Here is a 23,516-nt window from a genome sequence, read left to right as displayed (position 1 = left end):
AGCCGGCAGGCCCGAGCGGCGGGCGGGGCGCCGGGCGCGGGGCGCGGGGCGCGCAGCCGGCGGGCGGGGGCGCTGGGCAGGCTGCCGGCTCTCGGGGAGGCTCTTGGGCCCGCCCTCCTCCGGGGCCCAGCCGGGAGGGGGCCCGGGCCGGCGCGGGGCGGGGAGAGCCGCCTGGCCCCTCCCCTCCGCTGCCCTCCCCAAAGTTGCTGTCTCCCCCGGGGCCCGCCAGTCTTATGATCCAGCGGATCCTCCTGGGGAGGCCGGGCCGGGGAGAGGGCGCGGGCGCCGAGCGGTGGGTGCAGCGGGCGGGCGAGGCGACCGGGGCCCGGGCGGGGATCCGGGCAGCGACCGAGGCGGCGGCAGCGCCCCGGGCCCGCCGCCCCCTCCCCTCGGGCAGGGGGAGCCGCTGCATGGGGCCGGGGGGGCGGCCCTGCTGCGCGGAGCGGCGGCGGCGGACCCCCCAGGCGGGCTGGGGCTGAGCCCGGGACCGGGGCGGGGGCTCCGGGGGGACCATGCCCGGAGGCCGGCCGGCCGCAGCATGGCTCACGGGCCCGGCGCGCTGATGCTCAAGTGCGTGGTGGTCGGCGACGGGGCGGTGGGCAAGACGTGCCTACTCATGAGCTATGCCAACGACGCCTTCCCGGAGGAGTACGTGCCCACCGTCTTCGACCACTACGCAGGTAAGCCTTGGAACTGCTGACTAAGGGGCCGCTCCCCGGGCCGGGAACTTTGGAACAACTTTGGCTGAGCCCCCTCACCGCCTCCCCCGAGCGCGCTCCGCACCCTCCCCCCCGCCCGGCCTTACGCGGGGCTCCCGGCCCCACCCCTAGGCCTCCCCTCTGGCCTTCCCTGTAGGGGCCGGGAAGACCCCTCTTCCTACCCCGCCCCACCCCCTGCCAGTCCCGGCTCCCCACGCTTCCCAACCCTCGGACTGCCTGGGCCGACCTTCTTGACCTTCCCATGGGCTCCTCCCTATTGCCCTAAACCCCTGGGGAAACAACTTGGGGCACTGGTCGAGACGTGGCTAGGGACTTGGGAGAAGGGAGTGGGCAAGTGGGGCCACATCACACCCCGTCCTCGCTGCCACTTAACAGTGAGCCCGGCACAAGGGAAAAGGCACCACATCTCCCGGGGAGCGCCCGCAAGCCTCCGGCTGGGTTGCCAAAAGCAGGTCCTGATGGGGAGCGAGATTGCCCCAGACCCCGGATAATGGAGCTTCTCTCCCCGCCCCCACTTCTGCCCTTGCAGTCAGCGTCACCGTAGGGGGCAAGCAGTATCTCCTGGGACTCTATGACACGGCCGGACAGGTGAGTGTCTTGGCCCCTGGCCGACACCCCCTTGCCTTTCCTCAATTCAGGGTGGCTGTACGTGGCCTTTGGAAACGGAGATGTCTAGGAGGGAGGGTGTGTCTTCGAGGGGCCCGTCTGGATCAAGTCTTTATTTCTTTTTTCAAGTCAGCAAATTAGGAAAAGAAAAAAACAAAAACAAACAAACAAACAAAAAAACTACCCTAACAAGAAACCCATCCCTGCCCACCCCATGCGAACCCCTGGGCTATGAAAGTTTTTGCCTGTGTGTGCTTTCTGTACGGTGCCTGGTGTGTGGGTCCCAACTCCTGTTGCAAAGTGGCAGCGGCCAATCAAGAAGCGCCCTTATTTTTAGTTGCAGATGACCAGGTCTCCCCCTCGCAGCCTCTGTCTGGTCCCTCATTGGTGAGTGGTCTGCCTGCCGGAGGAGCCTGATTGGTGCGAAATGGCATCATCTAATATGATGGGAAGGCATTTGGTCCTGGTTCTGTTTATTACAACATCATTGCACTCTGGGACTCGAGTCCCTGCAAGCAAACGTAATTTGTGGTGTTACCAGAGGACCACAGGGAAAAAAAGAAAAGAAACAGCAACCTTCCAGCCACTCCCCCAGGGGAGGGAGGAGGAGAAAGGGTTAGGAGTTCAGTATGAATCTTGGAGGAGGAGCTCCCCCCCCCCCTTTCCTTCCCTAGGAAGTCCAGGTGACTCTGTCTGGGTTTTCTTTGGGAGAGATTATTGTGCAGAAAGAAAATTCACAGTCCTCCTGGTAGCCTCTGACCATTAGCATAGCAGAGGTGGCTCTCCTCTCTGTCCCTGTCCCTCTTCCTAGACCCACTTTTGCAGTGGAGGTGGGATGACTGCCTGTAATGAAGTTTTGCAGAATCCAGCCCTGTGATTAGACATGCAGCCTTGGGCAGAAGTTTCCACGTGTCATGCAGACTTGAGTCCTTGAGGACGTGTGAACAGCTGAGGGGCTTAGAGAGTGTTCTGGCAAGTGTCAGTGCAGTTTCCTTATCTTACGATGGGTTTCAAAACATACCCTGTTCATACACTGTGCCAGATGCTCAGCACTGAGTTGGCACACTTGGGTAGGTGCTCAATAAAGGGGATCTTTTCTTTGTAGCTTTTCTAGATTTGGATTTCAGAATTGTGGTACCAGGTTGGATTCCGAAAAATGCCTTGCAGAGGGTGTCTTGATGTGGCTTCTGGTTTCTAAGCTGTTAAGTTAGAAAAGCATCTGAGGATAGAGAAACTGTGGGCAGTGCAAGGTGCCAGAGGCCATCCTGATTCACCAAACCCACCCAGGTCAGTACAACCAGTCCTTAGCTTGCCAGAGCCCCATTTGGGTGCCTGCCTTGTAGCTGTTACTTACTCTATCAGAACGTATGGAGGGCAAGAGGCAGAACACAGTCCATTAAGTAAAACCCAACTTTTGAGCCGGACGGGTTGATAAATAACAGGTTGAAATTGTTGGTTGAAAAGGAGACTGGTTTTTAAATATCATCTCTAATTTTAACTTCTCTCACTACCACCTCTTCCCTTTCCTCCTTTAACTTGTCACCATGACCATTCATTTGACCACAAGCCCTATTCAAAAGGATGTGTGTATGTCAGAGCTGTTCTGTGCACATTCAAACCCAACTAATATTTACTGAGTTTCTTCTGCATGTCAGGCATGGGGCAGCCACTGAAATACTCTTTTTTCCCATGAGCTTAGTGATAGTCTCTCTCTGTAGATGGGGAAACTGGGCCTCAGAGAATCTAGGTAGCTGACCTCAGGTCACACAGCTACTGACAGGTATTGCTGGGGTTATGACCTGGGTCTGAATTTGCCCCTGGTTGAGGTGGGCTGTGATGCCACCTGGGATGATTGGAGTCCTTGTGGGTCTGTTTACGCAGTACCTGGAACCTGGACAGCCGTTCTCTGAGTGGGGGTCGTGTGTACTGGAGAGAACCCAGATTCTAATAATCATCCGAAGTTGGGCCCACTCACAAAACCAGAGCTTCCCACACGTCCTCATGATTGCTGTGTCCAGCGGAGATTGTAAGACACATACCAAATGGCATCAAACTATGAGTAAGGTTCAGATATTACTGTTTTGACCCAATGGTGGGACATCTACTCTGTTGGCCAAGATGTGTTTTAGGGCCCCTTAGCATTTTTTCCCAATGTCTGGAACTTTTTCCTTTTATTTATTTTTTTTTAAAGATTTTTTTTTTTTAAATTTATTATGTCAGAGAGAGAGCACACACACACAAGCAGTGGGGAGCCTGATGGAGGCCTTGATCCCAAGACCCTGGGATCATGACCTGAGCCGAAGGCAGATGCTTAAACGACTGAGCCACCCAGGAGTGCCTGGAACTTTTCCTTTTAGATCAAAGTTAGTGATAATTCATCTTTCAGTGTTTAAGAGTTTATTACTAATAAGCAATCTTACCAATGTAATCATCAACAGTATGAAATGAGGAGTGCCTAGTGTATACCTAGCACTGTGCTAAGCACCTGGGGATTACAAAAGAATAAATTTAAGATAGGCGTCTGCCATGGCTGATGATAGCATAGAAGTGTCTGAACCCGGTATCTGTTCATATGTGTTAAATAAGAGATTCCTGTGTTGTTCTTGGTCGTTAAGTTCTCATGCCTGTATGAATCAGTATCAGATTAATCTTACGATAACAGTAATGATCAATAAACACATAGACATGCATACACACACGTGTACATATAGAGAGACATTTTTAAGCCTCACAGATGGCAGAGAAAGGCCTACGGGCTTTGGAACCAAAGAGGCCTGGGCTCAGATCTCCACCTTGCTGTACTAATCATGTGATTCTGGCTATACTTAACCTTCTTTGTGATCTAGTAAGAACGCGGATAATTTGAAACTATGCTGCAGTGTTGTAGACTGGCTTAAACTGTTTCATGTACATAAAAGCAGCTGACACTGTTCTTCCCTCATAGTAGATGGGTATAAATATTACAAGAAATTACTGTACTGTACTCTGGGCAGCTTTGTTGGGGGAGGGGGGGTCACAGGCGGAAGAGAATAGTGTATTATGTCTGGAGTTGATAGAAATTCCACTAGATGCCATATGCTGGAACCTTCTCACCCCGAGGTATGGAGCCAGCTCCTACTTCAGGATTCCCACAGTCCCCGCCACTGGACCCATGGACGCAGTCCAGTGCTCCCTGCTCCACATGCCCTGTGGTATCAGATGGTGTCCTTTCTCTGTCAGAGCCTGCGTGCCCAGTGACGGGAGAGAGACTTCGGAAAACCAGGCGTTCTGTGTACACTTTGAGAAACAAGTGCGGTGTGTAGGTTTCAGTCTCTTCCACTTGGGGAGGTAAGAAGGGTTGAGGGGGAAGCACATAGCCCTGGAAAACGTCACTTTCTCTCCATAATCTTGGCTTGGAATGTTCACTCACTGTATTTGACTAACAGAATCAATGCCTCCCTTGAGTGGGAACTTCTAGTCTGTGTGCTTGCTCTTAGTCTATTTGACCCCAGTCAAGTTCAAAGCTGTAGGTAACATTAGCCCAATTTTCACATTAGGGAACATAGTAGATGACTGTTGTGATTGACCTTTGGCCTTCCAGAGGAGGTTCCTTCCCCCTTGGCCTCTGTGGCTGTTGGCAGAGGGAGAGGGAGGGAGAGGGAATGATGAACACGAGTGCATGCTGGGCAGCTTTAGTCCACATCATGTGCTCTGCCTGGGCACATCCCTCAACATCCCCAACACCCTTGGCCAAAGGGAAGCCCCCTCTCTTGCTTGGCAAAGCCCCTGGGTGGCCCAGGAGCGGCCCTGAAATTTTGACCGCCCAGCATCTTGGAGTGGAAGTTGAGGGCAGTGGTGGCTTCCCCATCACCGGGGCCCTGTGGAGGGGTCTGGCTTCCGGCCTGAGCCTCTGTGGAGCTTCTCCTTTCTTGCCGGTCTCTCAGGACTGCAGTGGAGGCCCTGCAGCGGGGGACCCATTGTCCACTCAGGGAGAGAAGGGACCGGCAGTGTTCTCTCCCTCCTGCCTCGGTGCTGTTTGGGGCTCAGGGGAAGTGGGAAGAGCTCTCGCTCTCTGTGGGGTGCGGAGCCGCCTGGCAAGTTGCTCTTGGGCTGCGGGTTCCAGGCTGATCTCTTCATCCTTGGCAGGAAGGCAGAACTTGATACTCTCAAGCGGGAAGGACTGGCGCCCAGTTTATCCCAGGTCCCAGAATACCCACACACAGGAGGGTGTGTGTTGGGGGTGCGTTTGCGTTCCCTAAAGTTCCAGATTTAGCCACTGCCTCAGTGTGTGGAAGTCCATATGTATGCTTTTGGGTGTTGTGTTGCTATGTCTGTTGACTGAAACACACAGGTTCAAGGATGCATACATGAGAGCTATAAATAGCTTTAACTTAGGTGTCTGGGGTTGGCTCTTCAGTGACAAGTGAGATCTGTTTCTTACTTGACAGAACCCAGCAGCTGTGGCTGCCCTCCAAGCCCTCTGGGGAACCAGGGAAGTACTTCCCCTCCAGAAGGGAATCTCCAGGGGAGGCAGCCTTGGAATGCCCCATCTTCTGTGTTTCCTGGGGTGGCAGGCCCCTAAAGGCCTCGTAGAACAGGAAGGGACCAGGGGGAGGGCCGCTATTTGCCACTCATTGGGCTTCTCCTGCCTTCAGGCAGGCGTCCTCTTGTTACCTGCCGAGGTAGACTTTTGCCAGATGGGGAAATTGAGAGTGAGTAGGCTTATGGGAACTAGACAGAAAGGCCGTCAGGAAGAAGATTTTCCTTCCTTTGGAGGGGGCCTGCAGGGCGCATCGGTAGGGTGTGGGAAGCACACACTCGCACTCCATGAGCTCCCGGGGCCCACAGCCCAACACTCTGTCCCCGAAGTGCCCAGAGAGCAGACCCTGGTCCCCAGCGCAGCTTCAACAGGTGAGCCGTGGGTACTAAGCATCCCGGTTTCCCTTAGTAACCTACTAGATTTGTCGGCTGTGCGTTTTCCCTCACCTTTTTAGAAGCTATTTATATCTCTAGCCTGCACCACATCACACATAACGCTGATTTCCTCCTCTGCATTGGGAGGGTGGACGGCCTTTGTTGCTCCAAAGCCTCTGCAGTGACCCAGTGCTCCGCGCTCCCCTTGTCACTCTGCTGTGGGTTTGGGATGTGTCGGCTCAGACCGTGGTCGTGCAGGCAGGAGCCCCGGGGTGGGGGCAGTCTGCGTCCTCTCTCACTAGTTTCTGTTTGTGTGCACATGGGCCCTGTCCCCGTTCTCTGACCCATCAGGCTACCTCTTCCACATTGGTCGTGGTGGTCTTGAGGTTTACAGACGTTTGTACTCTGGGAACCAGTGCTTCCCAGCAGGTGTATCAGAAGCAGGTGTTACAGGTATGCTCAGATCGCATCCTGTCCGCCCCGGGACGGGTGGGGGGCCTTGTGCAGCCTCAAGGAGCCTGGGCAAATGTTGTCATTTCTATGTGTGCCCGGTGATGAAAAAGGTGGGAGGCATTCTTTTACAGCTCGTGGGTCAGAGGCCTTATGGGGAACTGGGTGTTTGCAGTTTTGTTGTGGAATTTGGGGTTTCAGGAGATGAGACCTAGTGGTATTGGAACAGGACAGAACAAAGCAGCTCTCCGTGGAGGTGTCAGTTTCCAGCAAGGACACATGGCTTGGCAGCAGTGGGCACTACCAAGAGGCCTCCAGTACAGAGTAGCAAACTGCAAGGAGGAGGGAAGAGAAGAAGTTACAAAGAAATAAAACCCAAGACCACACATGTCTTTAAAAACTGAAATTGTTGAGTCTCAGCTGGATTTCCTTTTCCCTCGGATGGGCTTGGTTTTGCCCTAATTTGGCAAGCCTGGATCAAGGAGCAGTTCCTTGCCCTCAGCAGTTTGCTGTTCCTCTTTTAGTTTCTCTCTGCATGCAGCTGCTTGGTGCGAGGAAGCGCGGGGAGGTTGGTGGGGAGGCTGGGCGGGCTGGTGGCCCGGGACCATGGCGGGTTCATGGGAGCTCTCCCAGGACTCTCGGAGGAGAGTTCTCCCAGATCCGCTGTCTGCCGGGCCGTCTGGGGCCGCTCCTCGCTCCCTCTGAGCTCCGTGAAGACTGTCTTTCTCTCCTCACTGATTCCAGCCCTTAGCAAGGTGCCCAGCGCATGGAAGGCATATGACAGATACTTCTCAGATTGAGTTGATTTTTCTTTGGCCGTCAGCTCATTTCTGCGAAAAGGTTAACCCAAGACTAAGGTGAGAGCCTTTAGATGATAGCTTCAGGCACAACCCGTTGCTTGGAAAATAGCTTTAATACAGTCTCCAAGGGTCAAAGGAATCCCAGGCTCGGAGGGATGCCCAGGCAGCCATTATACCCCCACTGAGAGCCTGGAGGCTTAGTGGTCACCAGTGAGCCCGTCCCCCAGGACTCTCGTGGGCTCAGGCCTTTGTAACTTTCCTGAGGCCTCTCACATCTAGGTCGCAGTGGTGTGGGTTTGGGATTCTCCAGACGAGCTCCGAATCCCGCTCCTCTTCTCTAATGCTGTAAGGCCGGGAGGCCAGCTGGCTCCCCAGCCCTGGTGCACGGGGGTGATGATGTCTGCCTCCCAGGGTTGCCGTAGTCACCCTGTGTGGTGGCTGAGGGTGACGGTCCGGGCCGGCGCTGGGGGCCCACACCAGCTCAGCTCCCGTGGTGTTGATGCAGTGTTGGCTCTGTGTTCCATGGGAGGGGACAGGAGGGGTCAGATGGCCACATACCTGGGAAATCTCATCCTGTGAAACCAACTGCTGCATGGTCCCTCCCCCAGAGAGGTGGCAGAGCTGAGCTTTGTGGAAGACGTGGGCTTGTGGGAAGAGGTGGGAGAGAGTAGAGGATACTGGTAGCAGCTGTGAGCCCCCACACTGCACTGCCAGGGCTTGGAAATTCCTTTTTCTCAGCTGTGAAATGGGGATGGTAGATGAACCACCTCGCAGAGTCATTGGATCAAACCAAAGCTTCCCAGCTCTCAGGGTCAAGGCTGAGGGGTAGGGCTGGGACGGGCAACCCTGGGCTGGGGTGGTCCCTTCCAGCGGGATCCATCCCGCTCCGCAACTTCACTGCTGCCCCCACCCCCACCCCGCCACCACGTATGGAACTCATGATCTCTTCTCTATCCCGTGAAGGGAGACAAGGGGGAGCATTGGATTGAATGAGGTCACGCGGCAGAAGGTCACGGGGAGCTCGTATTCTGGGTGGGGAGGAAGAGCATGGGGAGCACAGGCACAGTGGGAGGTCTCAAATGTGTCCATATGACCCCCAGATCCCTGGTATCAGTGTCGACTTGTGGAGCCGGGCTGATCATTAATTGAGGGAGTGTTTCACCCAGTAACTGACAACTTAGTAATTAGAGGGATATTAATCTGGTGCTGTGTTGCTTGTTGATTTTAATAGAAAGAACAGAAAGTGGGGGGAGGGACTTTATTGTTGTTACTGTCTTCTTTTCAAGTGGCTGGTGGGAGCAGGGAACCAGCCGCCTCTCTCCCACTCCCCAGACTTGCCAGCCCTGCCTAGACTCAGGGTAGAATCTGGGGTTTACTAACGACACACTCCCCACCGAGTGGTATTTTACAGACTGCAAAGCATGTCGCATTTGGTACCTCCCAGATGCTTCTCACCTGCTCCGTGAGGAAAGGAAGCAAGTGGTGTTTGCCTCCGTTTGCAGGTCAGGGAGGTTAAGGACGCCTTCCAGGCCACGAAGCTGGTGAAGGGCAACAAACAGCAAGCAAACTGTCCCTCTCCAAGCCCTGGGTTCTTTATGTTAAATTCTTCATGCTAATCAGCTCCATGGTGTTAAATGTCTCTTTTACATCGCCCGTATTCCGTCGTTGAATTTTTCATGCAACAAGTATACCCGGAGAGCATCGCTTTTCCAGATAGAAGAGCTGGTGGAATGGTGTCCGGTGGTGGAGCGGTCAGGGCTGCTGCTCACGCGGCCCCCCAAACGCCGCCCCCCAGAAGTGAAGGGTGTTTGGTCAGTGTGTTCATTAACCTACACTCCTGCTTGAAAAGAGGCCTCCCCTGGTGGAGCAGGCGGCTGAGCTGTGGGTGAGGATGCAGAAGCCGCTCAGTGCCCTTTGGGTGCAGGGAAGGGGGTACCGGGAAGGTTCTACGTTAACTTCAGCTGACTCTCCTCCAGCCCAGGAGCTCCCTCCCCAGACCTTTGCGTCTTTGCCCTTGTTTGCCGCCCTTGTTTACGGCCTCCTAGCCTTGACCTGACGTGAGCTTGGTAACTGGGGACCGCCAGGCTGGCCAGCTTTGGCCTGCCACGGTGCCTTTTCTGTCCCCATAGCGGCTACCCTAGGCCTTCCTCCTCCTAAGAGCTCCTTTTTAGGTGAAAACTGTTTCCAAATGAAACATTTCCAGTCTGTCCCACTTACAACTGAACATTCCCTGTTTACAACCAGATACTGCCTCTCCCACCCTTGCTCATTTTGTTTGCCTTCCTGAGCTGTCCGCATGGACATGAGCTCTGCAGGGACCCCTTTCTTCCGGCCCCTTCGGTAGCCCCCGTGGTTTCAGGACGAGATGAAAACCTTCATGCAGTCTGTCAGCAAACCGTTGGGGAGGACTGCATCTGGGTGCCGAGCTCCCAGTTCAGCGAAAGGTAGGGCCCTCACCCTGTTTACGGGGTGGGGGGGCAGAGGGGCCTGCTTCTGGTAGGAGACCGGCTACGCCTGAGAGCTCAGCGCAGTAGGGGTTTGCCAGGTTGATTTGTAGGTGCAGGAAGTGCGCTGGTCGGATTCTGCCCTGTATTAGATGCTCAGCAAAGTTTGAGTTACCGCCCTCCTTCTCAGATGTGCTCACGAACCGAGACTGTCTCCTGAGAACTTGTTAGAAATCCAGTTTCTTAGGGGCCACCCCAGACCTCCTGAATCAGAAACTCCCCAACAGCTCTGTTACGACAGACCCTCGGGGGAATTCTGATGCGGGCTGAAAAGTCTGAGTTACTGAATATTTGTGTACTCACTATCTCCTCATAGCAAGCCGCCTCCCCTGAGCCCCTCCCCTGCCCCGCATATTTTCCCCCCTCCTCCCACACCACCTATGTACATACACACCACACACACGCCCCACACACTATACACGTAGACACATACCCCTCTCACACACACAGACGCATACATGCCACACACATGCACACTACGCACACACCCCTTACACCGCATACATCCCCTCCACACACACACATATACACCATGCACATACACACACCTCACACACTCACCACACACATGCACACCACACATACTGCTTATCATATACATACATCAGAGACATACCCTCCCCACACCACATATACATCATACACATACACACCACACACATACACACATATACACTACACACATGCCTCACACACTACACGCGTAGACACATACCCCCTCATATACATACACACACGTACCACATATATGCCACACACACACACCCCTCACACCACATACACCCCCTCCACACACACATATATACACCATGCACATACACACACCACACACACCGCATATCATATATGTACATCACATAGAGACATACCGCCACACATACCACATACCACATATGCATCATACACATATATACATACACACACTACACACATGCCTCACACACTATACACGTAGACACATACCCCCTCACACACACACACACACACCACATATACACCACACACATGCACACCACATACACACCCCTCACTGTATACACTCCCTCACACACACATATACACCATGCACATAGACAAACCTCACACCCCCCCATATACACACATACCCCATACACACACACACCCAGCACACATCGCATATACACCATACATATACACACTATACACATCCCCCATGGATTTACACACCTACTCTGTGCATATACATGTGCACACACACATATGCTGGACACACATCACACACAGACATCACATACATGCACTCTCCCCCCCAGACACTGTCCCTGGAGTGCAGGGAACATAATTTATTTACTTTTAACCCCTACGCTACCAAATGCAGTGCCACGCATCCTATTTCTAGTTCTGTACACATGGCTGGGACTCTCGATACTTACTGGAATGAATCGAAGCTCCCTACTTAGCTGGTTTGGTGCAGATGTGGCCAAGGGCACTATCAGAAGGAACTTGAAACAGAACTTCCTAAGCTGCCCTTGGCTCCATTGATGTGCTGTCTGGCCCAGGGCTGTGCACATAGTAGGCTCCACTGGTATTCCTTGATGAGGTCTAAGTGCCAAGGCATTTTTCTCCTGTGCCTTAAGCGGCTAGACAGATTGGGGCCTGGGCCCTGCTCTGTTCACTGTAGCTGAGGTTAGCACTCCAGGTGCTGACAGACCTGCCCCCGAGGACTATGCCAGTTTGGTTTGTGCTAAATTAGTTCCAAAGCAACAGATGGGCTATGACGTCCTTTTGTATTAAAAGTCCCCAGGCAGGTCACCAGGAGCAGTTGGAAGAAGGGCTGTTACTCAGACATGCATCTCAGCAGTAATTACTCTGGCTGACCAAAGCTTTCTGTGTAACTGTCCTCTTCCATTCTCCTGGCCGGCTGACCGACCGACCGACCTACCTTCCTTCCTTCCTTCCTTCCTCCCCCTCTCTCTCCCTCCCTCCCTCTCTCTCTGTCTCTGCCCCCCCCCCTTTTTTTTTCCCAGCTTGTTTCAGTATAGAAAAACCATCTTCTTTCACATGGCGTAATGGTTGGGATTATGAATGTTGGCTCAAAGTATGCCCCCTCTAAGAGCTGCCAGGGAGAGAGAACATTTACTCTTGAATGTCCAGTTCAATTAAAATTCCATTTTCCCCAGCTTACTTTTCAAAGGGCTGTCCTCCCCAGTGAGCTGGCTCAGGGCTCACATTTATTACCTTGGGCTGTTTCTAGTGGGCTCTGGCCCTGGAGGGATGGGGAAGGGGCTGGATGTGAGCGACAAGAGGAGAGAGGTGGCAGGTTCCCTGCTTCCTTCAGACCAGGGGTGTGTGTAGAGGCTGAAGCCTTTGTCCAGGTCTTTGTCCAGCCTGTGGGAAGTGAGAAGGCCCTCCTGAGGCTGAGGTGCCTTGTGACCTCCTCCCTCCTCTGTGACTCCGGCCATCTTGCCGTTGAACCCCTTCTTTGAATTTCAACGGAGATATTGTCTATAGGCCATAGCCTGGCTTCTGGTCTCATTCATATAGAACTCTTTCCTCGGCACCCAGATTATAAGCCCTCAGAGGGGGACTGCCCGTGGTGCCCAGCACTTGGCAAAAAGTTGGGGGATCCCAGCAGGAGCTAGTGAGTGTGGGGTTTAGGGGCATCTGTCGGAAAGATTATTATGGAAAGAACCTCTCTGATGAGAACAGCTCATTTTAAAGGGGATTCTGATCTGTCTGGACATTACGGAAGGTCTTTAAAATCAGATTATAGGTAGTCATTCTAAAGCATCGCCCATTTAAGTGTAACAGAACTCATTTCTTAACTCATGGAACCCATTAGCAGAAAGGCTGCCAGGTCTGCTTGGATAAAATACGGACCAGGGTGTGAACTGTTCTCCAGCAGGTCTGGCTCTACAGGAGCCCTGCAGTGTGTCGCAGGGCAGGCGTCCCTCCAGCCTGTCCTGTGGCACTCTGCTAACAGCAAGAGGAGGGGAGAGCCTGTGGGCTGACCTGTTCAGCTCGGCCTGGAAGGAGGGAGACACCAGTGCTCCCTGTGGGGAGCTGGGACACCCTGCTGTCCCACCTCACAGAGTGGTGTGGAAGCATCACTGTCCGAGCGAGCTGATTTTAGAAAGAAACTGATTCCTCCGAAATTCCTCATGGACCAAACCACTGGGTGTGTGAGTTTTACTTCTTTCCCTCTCATAAAATTGAGATATAATTCACATTCAGTGGATTTTATATATGGACAGAGTTGTGCAATCATCGCCATTATTTATTTCCAGAACATTCTCATCCCCCAAAGAAACCCTATATACCCATTAGCAGTCACTGTCCATTTTCCTGTCCCCCAGCCCCTGGCAACCATCGAATTACTTTCTGTCTCTATGGACTTGCTTATTTCAGAAGTTTCATAGAAGTGGAATCATGTAATATACAGCCTTTTGTCAGGCTTCTTCACTTGGTGTAATGTTTTCACAATTCATAGAATTTATACACACACACGTATGTATATATTATTACATATAATATAGGATGTTCAGTAATTCATTTCCTTTTTATGGCTTAATAATCCACGTCTTTCCTTTTTATTCCTTTTTATCAGCCATTATTACATGGACACTCTGCCCCAGGTCCTGGGAACCCGTTTTTGGGTGCTGAGGCAAGAGTAGCGCTCTCTTGCACATACCCTCATGCTGTCTTCACCCCTGCCTCAGGGGGGGTGGAGCTGGTCTCCCATCTCCCCTTCTAGGTTTAGGTTCGATCTGTACCTCTGTTCATAGTCTCCCAACCCCCACCCACGCCTTTATATCTTTATTCAGCAGATCTAAGAATATCTGTTAAACACAGGTGAGGTGAGGAATAAAGACCCATCAGCAGGAATTTAGAGTCCAGTAAGAAGAGAAGATGTATACAGATGACCAAAATGCAAGTAGAAATGTGATGTGCAGGGAGGGAGAGAGAGGGAGGAAGAGAGGGAGAGAGAGAAAGAGAGAAAGGAAACAATGTGATGTGCCGTGAGAAGGTGGAATTGGTAGAAAGTGAGGGGTGACACAAAGGTGTCACACTGCTTGGCCACTTGCCCAGAGCCTCACAGATAGTGGGGCCATTGAGATTCAGAAACACAACCCAGGCACTCACGGATCATGGGTCTGATCTGTGTTAACTCATAAGAGATCCAGATATAAATGAGGTTGCCAAAGGAGTAATTTACCATGTGGTCTCGGTGGGAAAATAGACACAAGACATAAACCAAAAGCTCCCAAAAGAGGAAAAGCATACAGTAATCCCCCCCCACACCACCCGTGGTTTTGCTTCCTGAAGCTTCAGTTACCTGTGGTCAGCTGCAGTCCGGAAGCGTCCTCCTTCTGACATGCCATCGGAAGGGCAGGAGTGTCCTACCTAGTGCTACATCACAGTGCTGACTTACGTCATCACCTCGCTGCATCTCATCACGTGGGCATTTTAGCATCTCACAGCATCACAGGGAGGGCAAGTCCATATCTATAGTAAGATATTTTGAGAGAGGGAGAGAGACCACTTCACATAACTTTCATTATAGTATATTGTTTTATTTTCTTATCAGGCATTCACTGAGGATCTTGGAATGTATCCCCGTGGATAAATAGGGACTATTCTAGCCAGTGAACTTACAATATGCAGAGACAATGCAAACAAAAACTTTTCATTTTACCTATCAAGTTGGGCAAGATGGGAAAAATGGATACCCAGGAGTTAGGGAAGCTGATGCTCTGTGCACCACTGTCGGGAGTAAGAGCGGACCCAGATTGTTGAGGGGTAATTTGGCCAAGATCACTTCAGGGATCCATTTCTACAAATTTACACCAAGGAAGCATTCAGAGCACACAGATTTGCAAAGAACTATTTTTTTTTCACGATTTTTTAAGTAGTGATAAATTGTGAACACATCAATGCATATTAAAAAGCGATTTGTTAAATGATAGCATGATGTGTATTAGGATAATGACAGCCATTAAAATCTGCTTTCAAGGGGTGCCTGGGTGGCTCAGTCGGTTAAGCGTTTGACTCTCGGTTTCTGTTCAGGTCATGATCTTGCGATCGTGGGATCAAGCCCCGCATCAGGCTCCGTGCTCAGGGAGGGGGGATCTGCTTCAGATTCTCTCTCTCTCCCTCTCCCTCCTTACTTTCTCTTTCTCTCTCAAATAAATAAAATCTTTTCCAAAAAAACCTGCTTTCAACAAATATTTAAAGATAGTGAAAAGGCTAATGATGCATTATGTGTAAAAGAGCAGGGATCAAAACTATATATATATATAACTCATGATGACAACTTTGAAAAATACCCATATATGTCGTATATGAGGAAAAAAATTGGAACAAAACTGTCAAAATGTTGGTGTTTGACTCTAGGTGGTGATATTGAATATATGTAGAAATTTACTTCTTTATTCTATTTTTCTCTAATTTTTAAGAAGTCATTTCATTTTTTTTAAAGATTTATTTATTTGACACATCATAAGCAGGCAGAGAGGCAGGCAGAGAGAGAGAGAAGCAGGCTCCCTGTTGAGCAGAGAGCCTGACGTGGGGCTCCATCCCAGGACCCTGAGGTCATGACCTGAGCCAAAGGCGGAGGCTTAACCCACTGAGCCACCCAGGCACCCTAAAGTCATTTCATTTTTATTGAAGTTGTATATGTACATAGTTTAAAGGGTCAGCAGTTCTATGAGCACCTATTATGGAAAAAACAACAGATCCCTCTCCATTTCTCCTACAGAAAAGTTATTTCCTACTCCTGAATTAAACTTGTAGCTGTTGAATTTGGTTAAAAGTACCCTCTTTTGACTTCACACCAAGAATGAGGACTTTAGTGCTTGTGTATATGCCTTCCACTTCCCATCCTCCCTTGCACAGTAGCGAGATTGTGATTTCTGTTAGATCACTGATCGATGTTTACATTCTTGTCACTGTGTCGGCACAGTCGAGCCTTGCAGTGTGTTATAATTACACTTCCCTTTTGTACCAAATTTTGTTCCCTGGAATGAGTAAATATTCCCTTGCTTTTTTCACTGCATGTTTCAGTTTCGCCCCAATCTTGCCATTCTATGCATTCGGACATGTTACATATTCTGCCAGTTTCTTCTTGAAGGCATCCCTCACGAGTCCTCTGATGTGCCCCAGTCTGGGCTGGTTGCCTCCAGCCTGCTGCACAGCTTGGGATTTCCCCTCACCGTTATGGGATGGCCTTGGGCTTTGTCTCTTGGATTAGATCCCTTTTTCTCTTTTTCACGTCTTCTTGGCTTATTCCTTCATTCTGCGAGGGCATATTTTTATTAGTTTCCTGAGAAAAGGCACATTGTAGGCAAAACTTTGGACACCTGGTATTTCGGAAAATGTTTTTACGTCCTGCAGATCTGATGAACACTTTGAAAATTGATGGAAACCTGTCTTTCCTTCTCAGCATTTTGAAGGCATGGTTCCATTGTCATCTTGCTTTAATATATGCTGTTAAAAAGTCTGGTGCCAATCTGATCCTTGATGTGCTATCAAGAACTTGGTTCTACTCTCTGGAAACTTTTAGGACCTGCCATTTTACCCTCCTGAAATTTCAGAATCACGGTTTTAGGGTAAGGTCTAGCTGGCTATCATGGGCCCTTTCAATCTGGAAACCCATGTCCTTCAGTTCTGAGAAATTTTCTTGGTTTGTTTCTTTGATCTCTTCATTTCCAGTTGATCTTTTCTGTTACACTACAACTCCCAGGATTTAAATGTTGGAGTTCTTGGACTGGTCCTCTAATTTTTAAAATATTTGTTCCCTCTGTGTTTTTGCTCTGTTTTAGGGAGCGTTCCTCAATTTTACCATCCATCCTATTGTTTATTTATTTATTTATTTATTTTAAAGATTTTATTTTATTTGACAGATCACAAGTAGGCAGAGAGGCAGGCAGAGAGAGAGCAGGGGAAGCAGGCTCTTCGCCAAGCAGAGAGCCCGACATGGGGCTCGATCCCAGGACCCTGAGATCATGACCTGAGCTGAAGGCAGAGGCCCTAACCCACAGCAACCCAGGTGCCCCCCTATTGTTTCTTTAAATGTGGTTCTATTTTTTAAAAATCTTATTAATTTATTTGACAGAGAGATCACAGGTAGGCAGAGAGGCAGGCAGAGAGAGAGAGGGGAAAGCAGGCACCCCGCTGAGCAAAGAGCCTGAAATGGGGCTCGATCCCGGGACCCTGAGACCATGACCTGAGCCGAAGGCAGAGGCTTAACCCATTGAGCCACCCAGGCGTCCCAATGTGGTTCTATTTTTAATTTTTAAGAGCCTTTTCCTGTTCTTTAGATGCTCCTTTTTTTTTTTTTTTTTTTTTTTTTTTTTGCCTTTGGCATCTTCTAAGTCTAGTTTGTTTTGCTTTTTTGATTGAGTGTCTTTTCTAATTTCTCTAAGGATGTTAATGATAGTTATTCGAAGCTTTATGTCTCTTTGCATAGTATCACATTTAGATCTGTCTTTAATGGTCGTTCTTCAGAGGTCCTCTCACTTTTATGAGAGTGGCACTGGGGCATGTGGGAAGCTCTGTGTGTATGAGTGAAGTTGGCTGACTCTGGTCCTTACTGAAGGTCAGGATTTCCCTTCCTCAGCACTCTTGATTTTATTTTGGGCCAGAAAATTCTCCATTATGGTTGCCGTCTTGTGTATTACAGGACATTCAGCAGCATTCCTGGCCTCTTCCCACTAGGTAGGTGCCTGTAGCATCCCACCCCAGTTATGACAAGCAACAATGTCTCCCAAATGTTCCCTTGGGGCAACATGACCCCTCACTACCCCTGGCACCCCCAGTTGAGAACCATTCCTAGAGGTGAGCTGTTGGGGCCCTTTCACTGGGGACTCTTTAACATCAGATTTTGGTCTCTCCCCTTGGGCTACTCATATTCCTTAGAAAAGAATCTTCCACTCTCCTGTCTGAGGGGTTCAGGCATGGCTACCACCGTTCTAGGAAGCGAGTGGTGGAAGCAGAGTAGTGGTCTTAATTTTTAGCATGCGTCCTGACCTTGTGTTCAGGTCGTTCAACTGGACCTTGCATCCTCCCAACCAGGGGACCCTCTGTTCTACCCTCTGCGGATACTACCTACCCCTGCCTGTTGTCAGGATTGGGGAAAGCACTCACCGTGATAGAGAATGGCATCTGGAATTTAGCTGCTGTGTAAGCAGACACATGTCATCCCTTTGTCTGTGGCTCCAGCTTCAGTCCACCTGCAGAAGAACGGGCAGCTGCCCTTCCTACACCTTCAGGGGGCTCTGTCTTTAGGTGCCTCCTACCTTCCCCTCATTGCTGTCCTCCTGAGTCTGCTAAGTCAAGTCCCACTCATTCTTCCTCCTCCCAGCTTCTAGAATTTTTTTGCTCTTGTCTCCTTTCCCATTTGCTTTGTCCCTGTGGCTTTATGCCTTTTATTTTTTTTTTTTTTTAATTACCATAATGTTAGAGGATTTTGGAGCACTCAGAGATAAACGCATGTGTTCAGTTGGCTGGGATTTAACTAAAGTGATCCCATTTTTTTTTCTTAGCTAGAAACATAAATATGAAGAACAAAGTTAGAGTGATGGATATGCTTTCCAGTGCCTGCTATCCAGTGCAGCTTTCCTTAGCATCAGGGGACTTGGGGAAATGAATTTTGGCTTGCTTGGGTTAGAGGCTTCGGAGCACACAGAATTAGAAATCTTAGAAGAAATGTATATTTTATCTAGGTCCTGGAACCCTCTGATGAGCTTTTCCTTCCACACGAGAGTGTGACTCTCCAGTGACTGTGATCTGTGTGTCCACTACAGCCAGTGTCTTAACCGTCGGCAGAGCTAGGTGGATACTGATATTCTACTTATGCAGTTTCTTCTTTACTAGATTGTGCAGTCTGTATAGACCACGACTTTTCAGTTAACCTATTTTTCAGCCAGGCCAAAAGATGCTGTATTAGGTTATAGATTTGCTTAGATACATTTTAGTCCCCTTGATTAGATTTGGGTGTTCTCCAGTGTGACCCACATTGCAGATGACTAATAACAGCTGCAGTTTGATTCTCATTAATCTAATTTGCAAAATGTAGCCTAGTGTCCGAGTATTAGGGTGTCCTACCATAGTTCCCTTGATTTAGTCACTGTACCTACAGGTATTAATGACAGCGGGAGGCGGGCAGGAGCATTTCAGCTCTGGGGATGGGCAGTTTTCTTAGGTGAGAAGACGATGGCCCCTGTGTATGGGTTTGGGATGAGGAGGGGACACAGGCAGGACAAGGTATCCCAGGCCAAGAGAAAACACAGAGGGAGACGCATAGGAGAGAAGCAGAGCGCCTCCATTGGGTGGTCACGAGGGAAGCTGGTAGTCGTAAGTTAGGGAGGGGATTGGATGTCAGCTGTGGCTAGCCTCCACCACTGGGCTAAAGGGCTTGGACTTTCTAAGGGGTGCCATGGTCGGGGGCAGGGAAGTCTTCTGAAGGTCTGTGACACGGTGGGAGACTAATACAGAAACATTAGGTCATGCGGATTTTTCCACACAGCCTTTTCTAGTCCTCAAGGGTGGACAAACCTTCTCCCCTCTGAATTCCTGTGCCACTTAGCACATGCGTCCGCTGTCATTAATTTTGTGCCTACATTTGACTCCTTCTTTGGATGTGTTGATTTCATTTAGCCATAACAACGACTTTAAAAGGCAGGTGATATTACCTTCCTGTCCTGCCTCCTTTTCTTTTTAATGGATAAGAAAACAGACCCAGAGACACTGAAATAACTCGTGCAGGTTACCCTCATGGCCCATGAGCGGGAGCGCCAGACCTCAGACCAAGCCCTGTGGCTCCCCGTCTGTAATTCAGTGCCCCCGCCCCCACTGCCAGTGTCTTACTAGATCACCTGTCAGGTGATGCCTCCCCGAAGGGACAGGTGTTCTCTCTGACTTCCAGGCAGCACATGACACAGCACTGAGGGAGCCGACGTGCCGGATGGCAGGCTCTGACGGGACTCACCTTAGCGGGGAGCAGCTGGTGGGCCTGGAGCGGGCACCTCGCAGGTCCCCATGCAATCTGGCCAGACTGTATGGCCCACATCTCTAAGACCGAAAACCACGCTCACCCCCGCCCCGCCCAGCTGCTCCGGTGAGTCTCCCCACCTCTTCACCTGGTGCCCTGGGCACAGCTGCTGGCCTCAGTGCCCAGGAGGGCGGGGGCACAACACCTGTCCCCTTGCTCCCTCTGGGGTTCCATGAGGACACACAAAAGAGAATGGACACCTGAAACCACAGGAATGACCATGTATCTGGTGCTTTACTCACCAGGTTTTGTTGTCGCTGGCTTCCCTGTCGGCCTGGAGCGCTCTGTCTCTCTGATTTCGGTCCCCAGCTCTCGGTTTGCTTCCGCACACGCCCCAGCTCCCCGGCCAGGTTCTCTACAGTGGGAGCGCCAGCGTGTGGATTGGCGGAGCCTCTCGGAACACACGGGATTGCCGGTGCAAACGTGCGTCCGGGTACCATTCCATAGCCACTGAAAACTGCCTGCAGCTGTGAACAGCGCGAGCCTGCGAGGCCACGGCGGCCGTGCCACAGTCCATGTGCAATACAGTTTCAATAAAATGCTGCCTTCTGGCCTGGCCTGCCACCAGCTAGGCACTTAGGAAACCAGCAACAGTTCTCAGTGTGCTTTCCACAGAGTTGATCCACTGTTAGCCCTCCTTTGCCACCTGCTTATTCCTCTGCCCCAAAGTGGCTGAAACTGAGTGGACAAGGAGCCACACCATGCACGGTCATAAGCTAACAGCCACCACATCTGCTGGAGAGCCTTTCCTACTGTATGAAGCTCTTTCTCATTCAGTCTTCCCAACACTTACTCCATTTTCTAGATCTAGGAAAGAAGTGGGAAGTAACTTGCCCAAGGCCACACAGCTAGTAAGCCTGTGATTCAGAGTTTTAAAAAGTCTGTGTCCAGAGCCTATGATCTATAGCCTGGTCAAAACAAAGGGGCCAGGAGGGCCCTAAAGTAGTTGTTAGGATGGCGTTCCTGCCTCACTTCTGCCCCACTCTCCTGGGCCTCTGGATGTGGGAGGAGCTTCTCCAAGCCTTGGCTTCTTCCTCTGGGAAGTGGGAGCTGCCCTACATCATAGGCTAATGGTGCAGGGTGAGTGGGAAAGCTGGAGCTGGTGTGAGCGCGGGAGCAAGCTGCCCTTCCCGGGGCTGGGAAGTGAAATAAGGCATGAGTAAGGTGGTGTGGTTTCTTGCTACAGGCCTGGGAGAGCTCTGTCGGGAACCTTCCGTGCTCTGACAAAGAGCACTTCCCAAGAAGGGTAAGCCTTGCTCAACACTGGGAGCAGCGTAGTGGTGATCTAACTCAGGTCCCCAGGAGTTGATGCGTTGGGTGTTTCTGCCCTGTATTTCAAAGAGATCTCTGTGAGAATGTGTCTGTGTGTCTGTGTGCACGTGTGCAGGTAGGCACGAGGGCCCCACTTTGCATACTTGTGGACCAGTGTGTATTTTTCTGAAATTAAGGTGAAATTGACGGAACATAAAGTTAATCATCTTAAAGTGTACCATCCAGTGGCATTTAGTCCATTCACAGTGTCGCACACCCAGCACCTTGATCTAGTTGCAAAGGTGTTCATCACCCTAACCTAAATTGTGTGTTTTTTCAAGGGTCTGTTCCGTGAAAGTGTATTTGTGAACTACATTAGGTTGCCCTGATTTTAACTGCCCGCCCCGAAATCTTCTCGTCTCAGATGGCAGGTTGCACTCTATGTTTGGCCAAGGAGTGTGGTTCAAGTACTCAGATTCCAAATGGGCCTGTTAGTCATGGTTTAGCTCCTCCGTGCAGTTTGGCTGCCTCATTCTGGGCATGGAGAGAAACCAGCATTTCAGGCTTAATCGGAGTGTCGTTCCTGGGGCCTTTTCTTGCCGTTTGGCTGCTTGTCTTCCTAGTACATTAAAAGCCCAGGAGTAAGTATATATGTCAGTGGGTGTCTTCAGGCTTTGAGAGCGTCTTCCCTGGCCTCAAAGGCAGAGAACGAGTGGTGGGTGTTAGTCCACAGCTGAGGAAGATGGTGTTTCTCCTGGATCTGGCTCGTCCCTAACTCCCAGTTCTGTGTTGGCTGTCTGTGCTCCATGTGTGGTCCCCCCAACCCCGCTGTGGGAGGCCCAGGTGACCTGTGGCCCAGATGTGGATGGGCCCCTGGCAGTGTCAGTCCTGGGACTCACATATGCCTCCCTGTGTGTGGCTAGCACTGGGGCAGCACCTGCTCCATTGTGGTACAGGGACCAGAGCGCTGGCTGATGTAGAGGGGAGTCCCCAGATAGTCTCCATGAGCTGCAGAGATGGGGCCAGTGAGGGACAAATCCTTATATACTGATGAGGGTGGATGGGGGGAGGGAAAGAGACGAGGAGCTACAGGAGAAGACGGGGGGGGGGTCGCTACCTCGAGTAGTCTAGGGAATACTTCATTCTGATCGGACTTCTCAGATCATGTACCTGCCCAAACACCAGTGACCATGGCCCTGGGGGTGGGTAATGAACCCTGTGGAAAAATCCAGGGGCTACTTCATTCTGATTGGACAACCTAGGTCAGGTACCCACTCAGGAACCTGACAGTGGCCAGTGGGACTCCCAAGATAGCTTAGTCTAACCAGGGATCATCTTAGCTGAGTCTGGACTCCAAGGCCCTAGAGGCATGCCTTGGGGTGAAGGAGAGATGGGGCTGAACTAAATTGGTTTTGGAAGGGTGGAAGTAGGAGAAGGGTGCTGGGTAGACAGTCAACAATATCCTCCTTACCCAGGTACAGTAAAGGTCAAGGCACTGAAGAAAAGGCAGCGGCGAAGAGCAGTAGCAGGAACTAAAAATGTTGGAAGGATCTCGGTCTGAGGCGCTATTACTTCAGGGCTCCCGTCGCTCAGGCCAGAGGGTTGGACCCCTCAGCGCATCACAGAAAAATTGCCTTGATAGCAGGAGGCGGTTTGATTCTTGGCTGAAGGCAGTGACAGCAGTGGGAGAAACTAGCCTGTTGCTGGAGAATTCACTTGCTCCGCCTTCTCCAGCTTTGTCGCCAGCCCAGTGCAAGCCAGCCGCGATCTGGCAGCCGTGAACCTTTTGGGCTTCACCTTCGAACACATCACCCTCGTTTATGCAACAATAATTTAATAAGCCGCTACTATAAGCCAGGCTTTGAACCGTCCCCTGCCCTCAGGGAGTCTGTGGAGGATACAGACAAGAAGAGAGCCAGTCCAGTTCTAGTAGAATGTAAGACGTGAGATGGCGGGAGGGGCCCAGGGTGCCCAGGAAGCACAGAACAGTGGGTGTTAATCTGAACTGCGGGTTCAGGGAAGGTTTGTTGGATGCAGAGATTTTTAGACCAAAGCTTGGAAGCTGAATAGGAACCACCCAGGTAAAGAGGTCTGGGAGGGGGAAGGACAGTGGGTGCCTGGGCAAGGGGCTCTCTTGCTGAGTATCTGGGATGTCTCCGGGTCTGGCTCACACCTGATTGAGTGGTTGTGTCTTTCACTGAGAGGGCGAACACAGGAGGAGTTGCACGTTTGAGAGAGAAGAAATTATTGTAATGCAGAAATGTTGAATTTGGAATGCTTC

At 51.0% G+C, this 23,516-nt stretch overlaps 1 protein-coding gene across 1 annotated transcript in view; it reads left to right on the top strand.

Annotated features, from left to right (window-relative positions):
* The first annotated feature begins 357 nt into the window (after positions 1–357).
* LOC111155841 (ras homolog family member Q) overlaps positions 358–23,516 on the top strand; it is a 39,053-nt gene continuing 15,894 nt past the window's right edge. The window contains exons 1-2 of the mRNA XM_022516261.1: positions 358–680; positions 1,249–1,307. Of these exons, the coding sequence (XP_022371969.1) occupies positions 539–680; positions 1,249–1,307 (201 nt within the window). The 5' untranslated portion in view covers positions 358–538. The remainder of the gene's footprint in view (positions 681–1,248; positions 1,308–23,516) is intronic.

This window comes from Enhydra lutris, unplaced genomic scaffold (assembly GCF_002288905.1).
Source record: "Enhydra lutris kenyoni isolate GAN:26980312 unplaced genomic scaffold, ASM228890v2 scaffoldscaffold44, whole genome shotgun sequence".
NCBI classification, from domain to species: Eukaryota; Metazoa; Chordata; class Mammalia; order Carnivora; family Mustelidae; genus Enhydra; species Enhydra lutris.
This window is presented reverse-complemented; position numbering and strand designations above follow the sequence as displayed.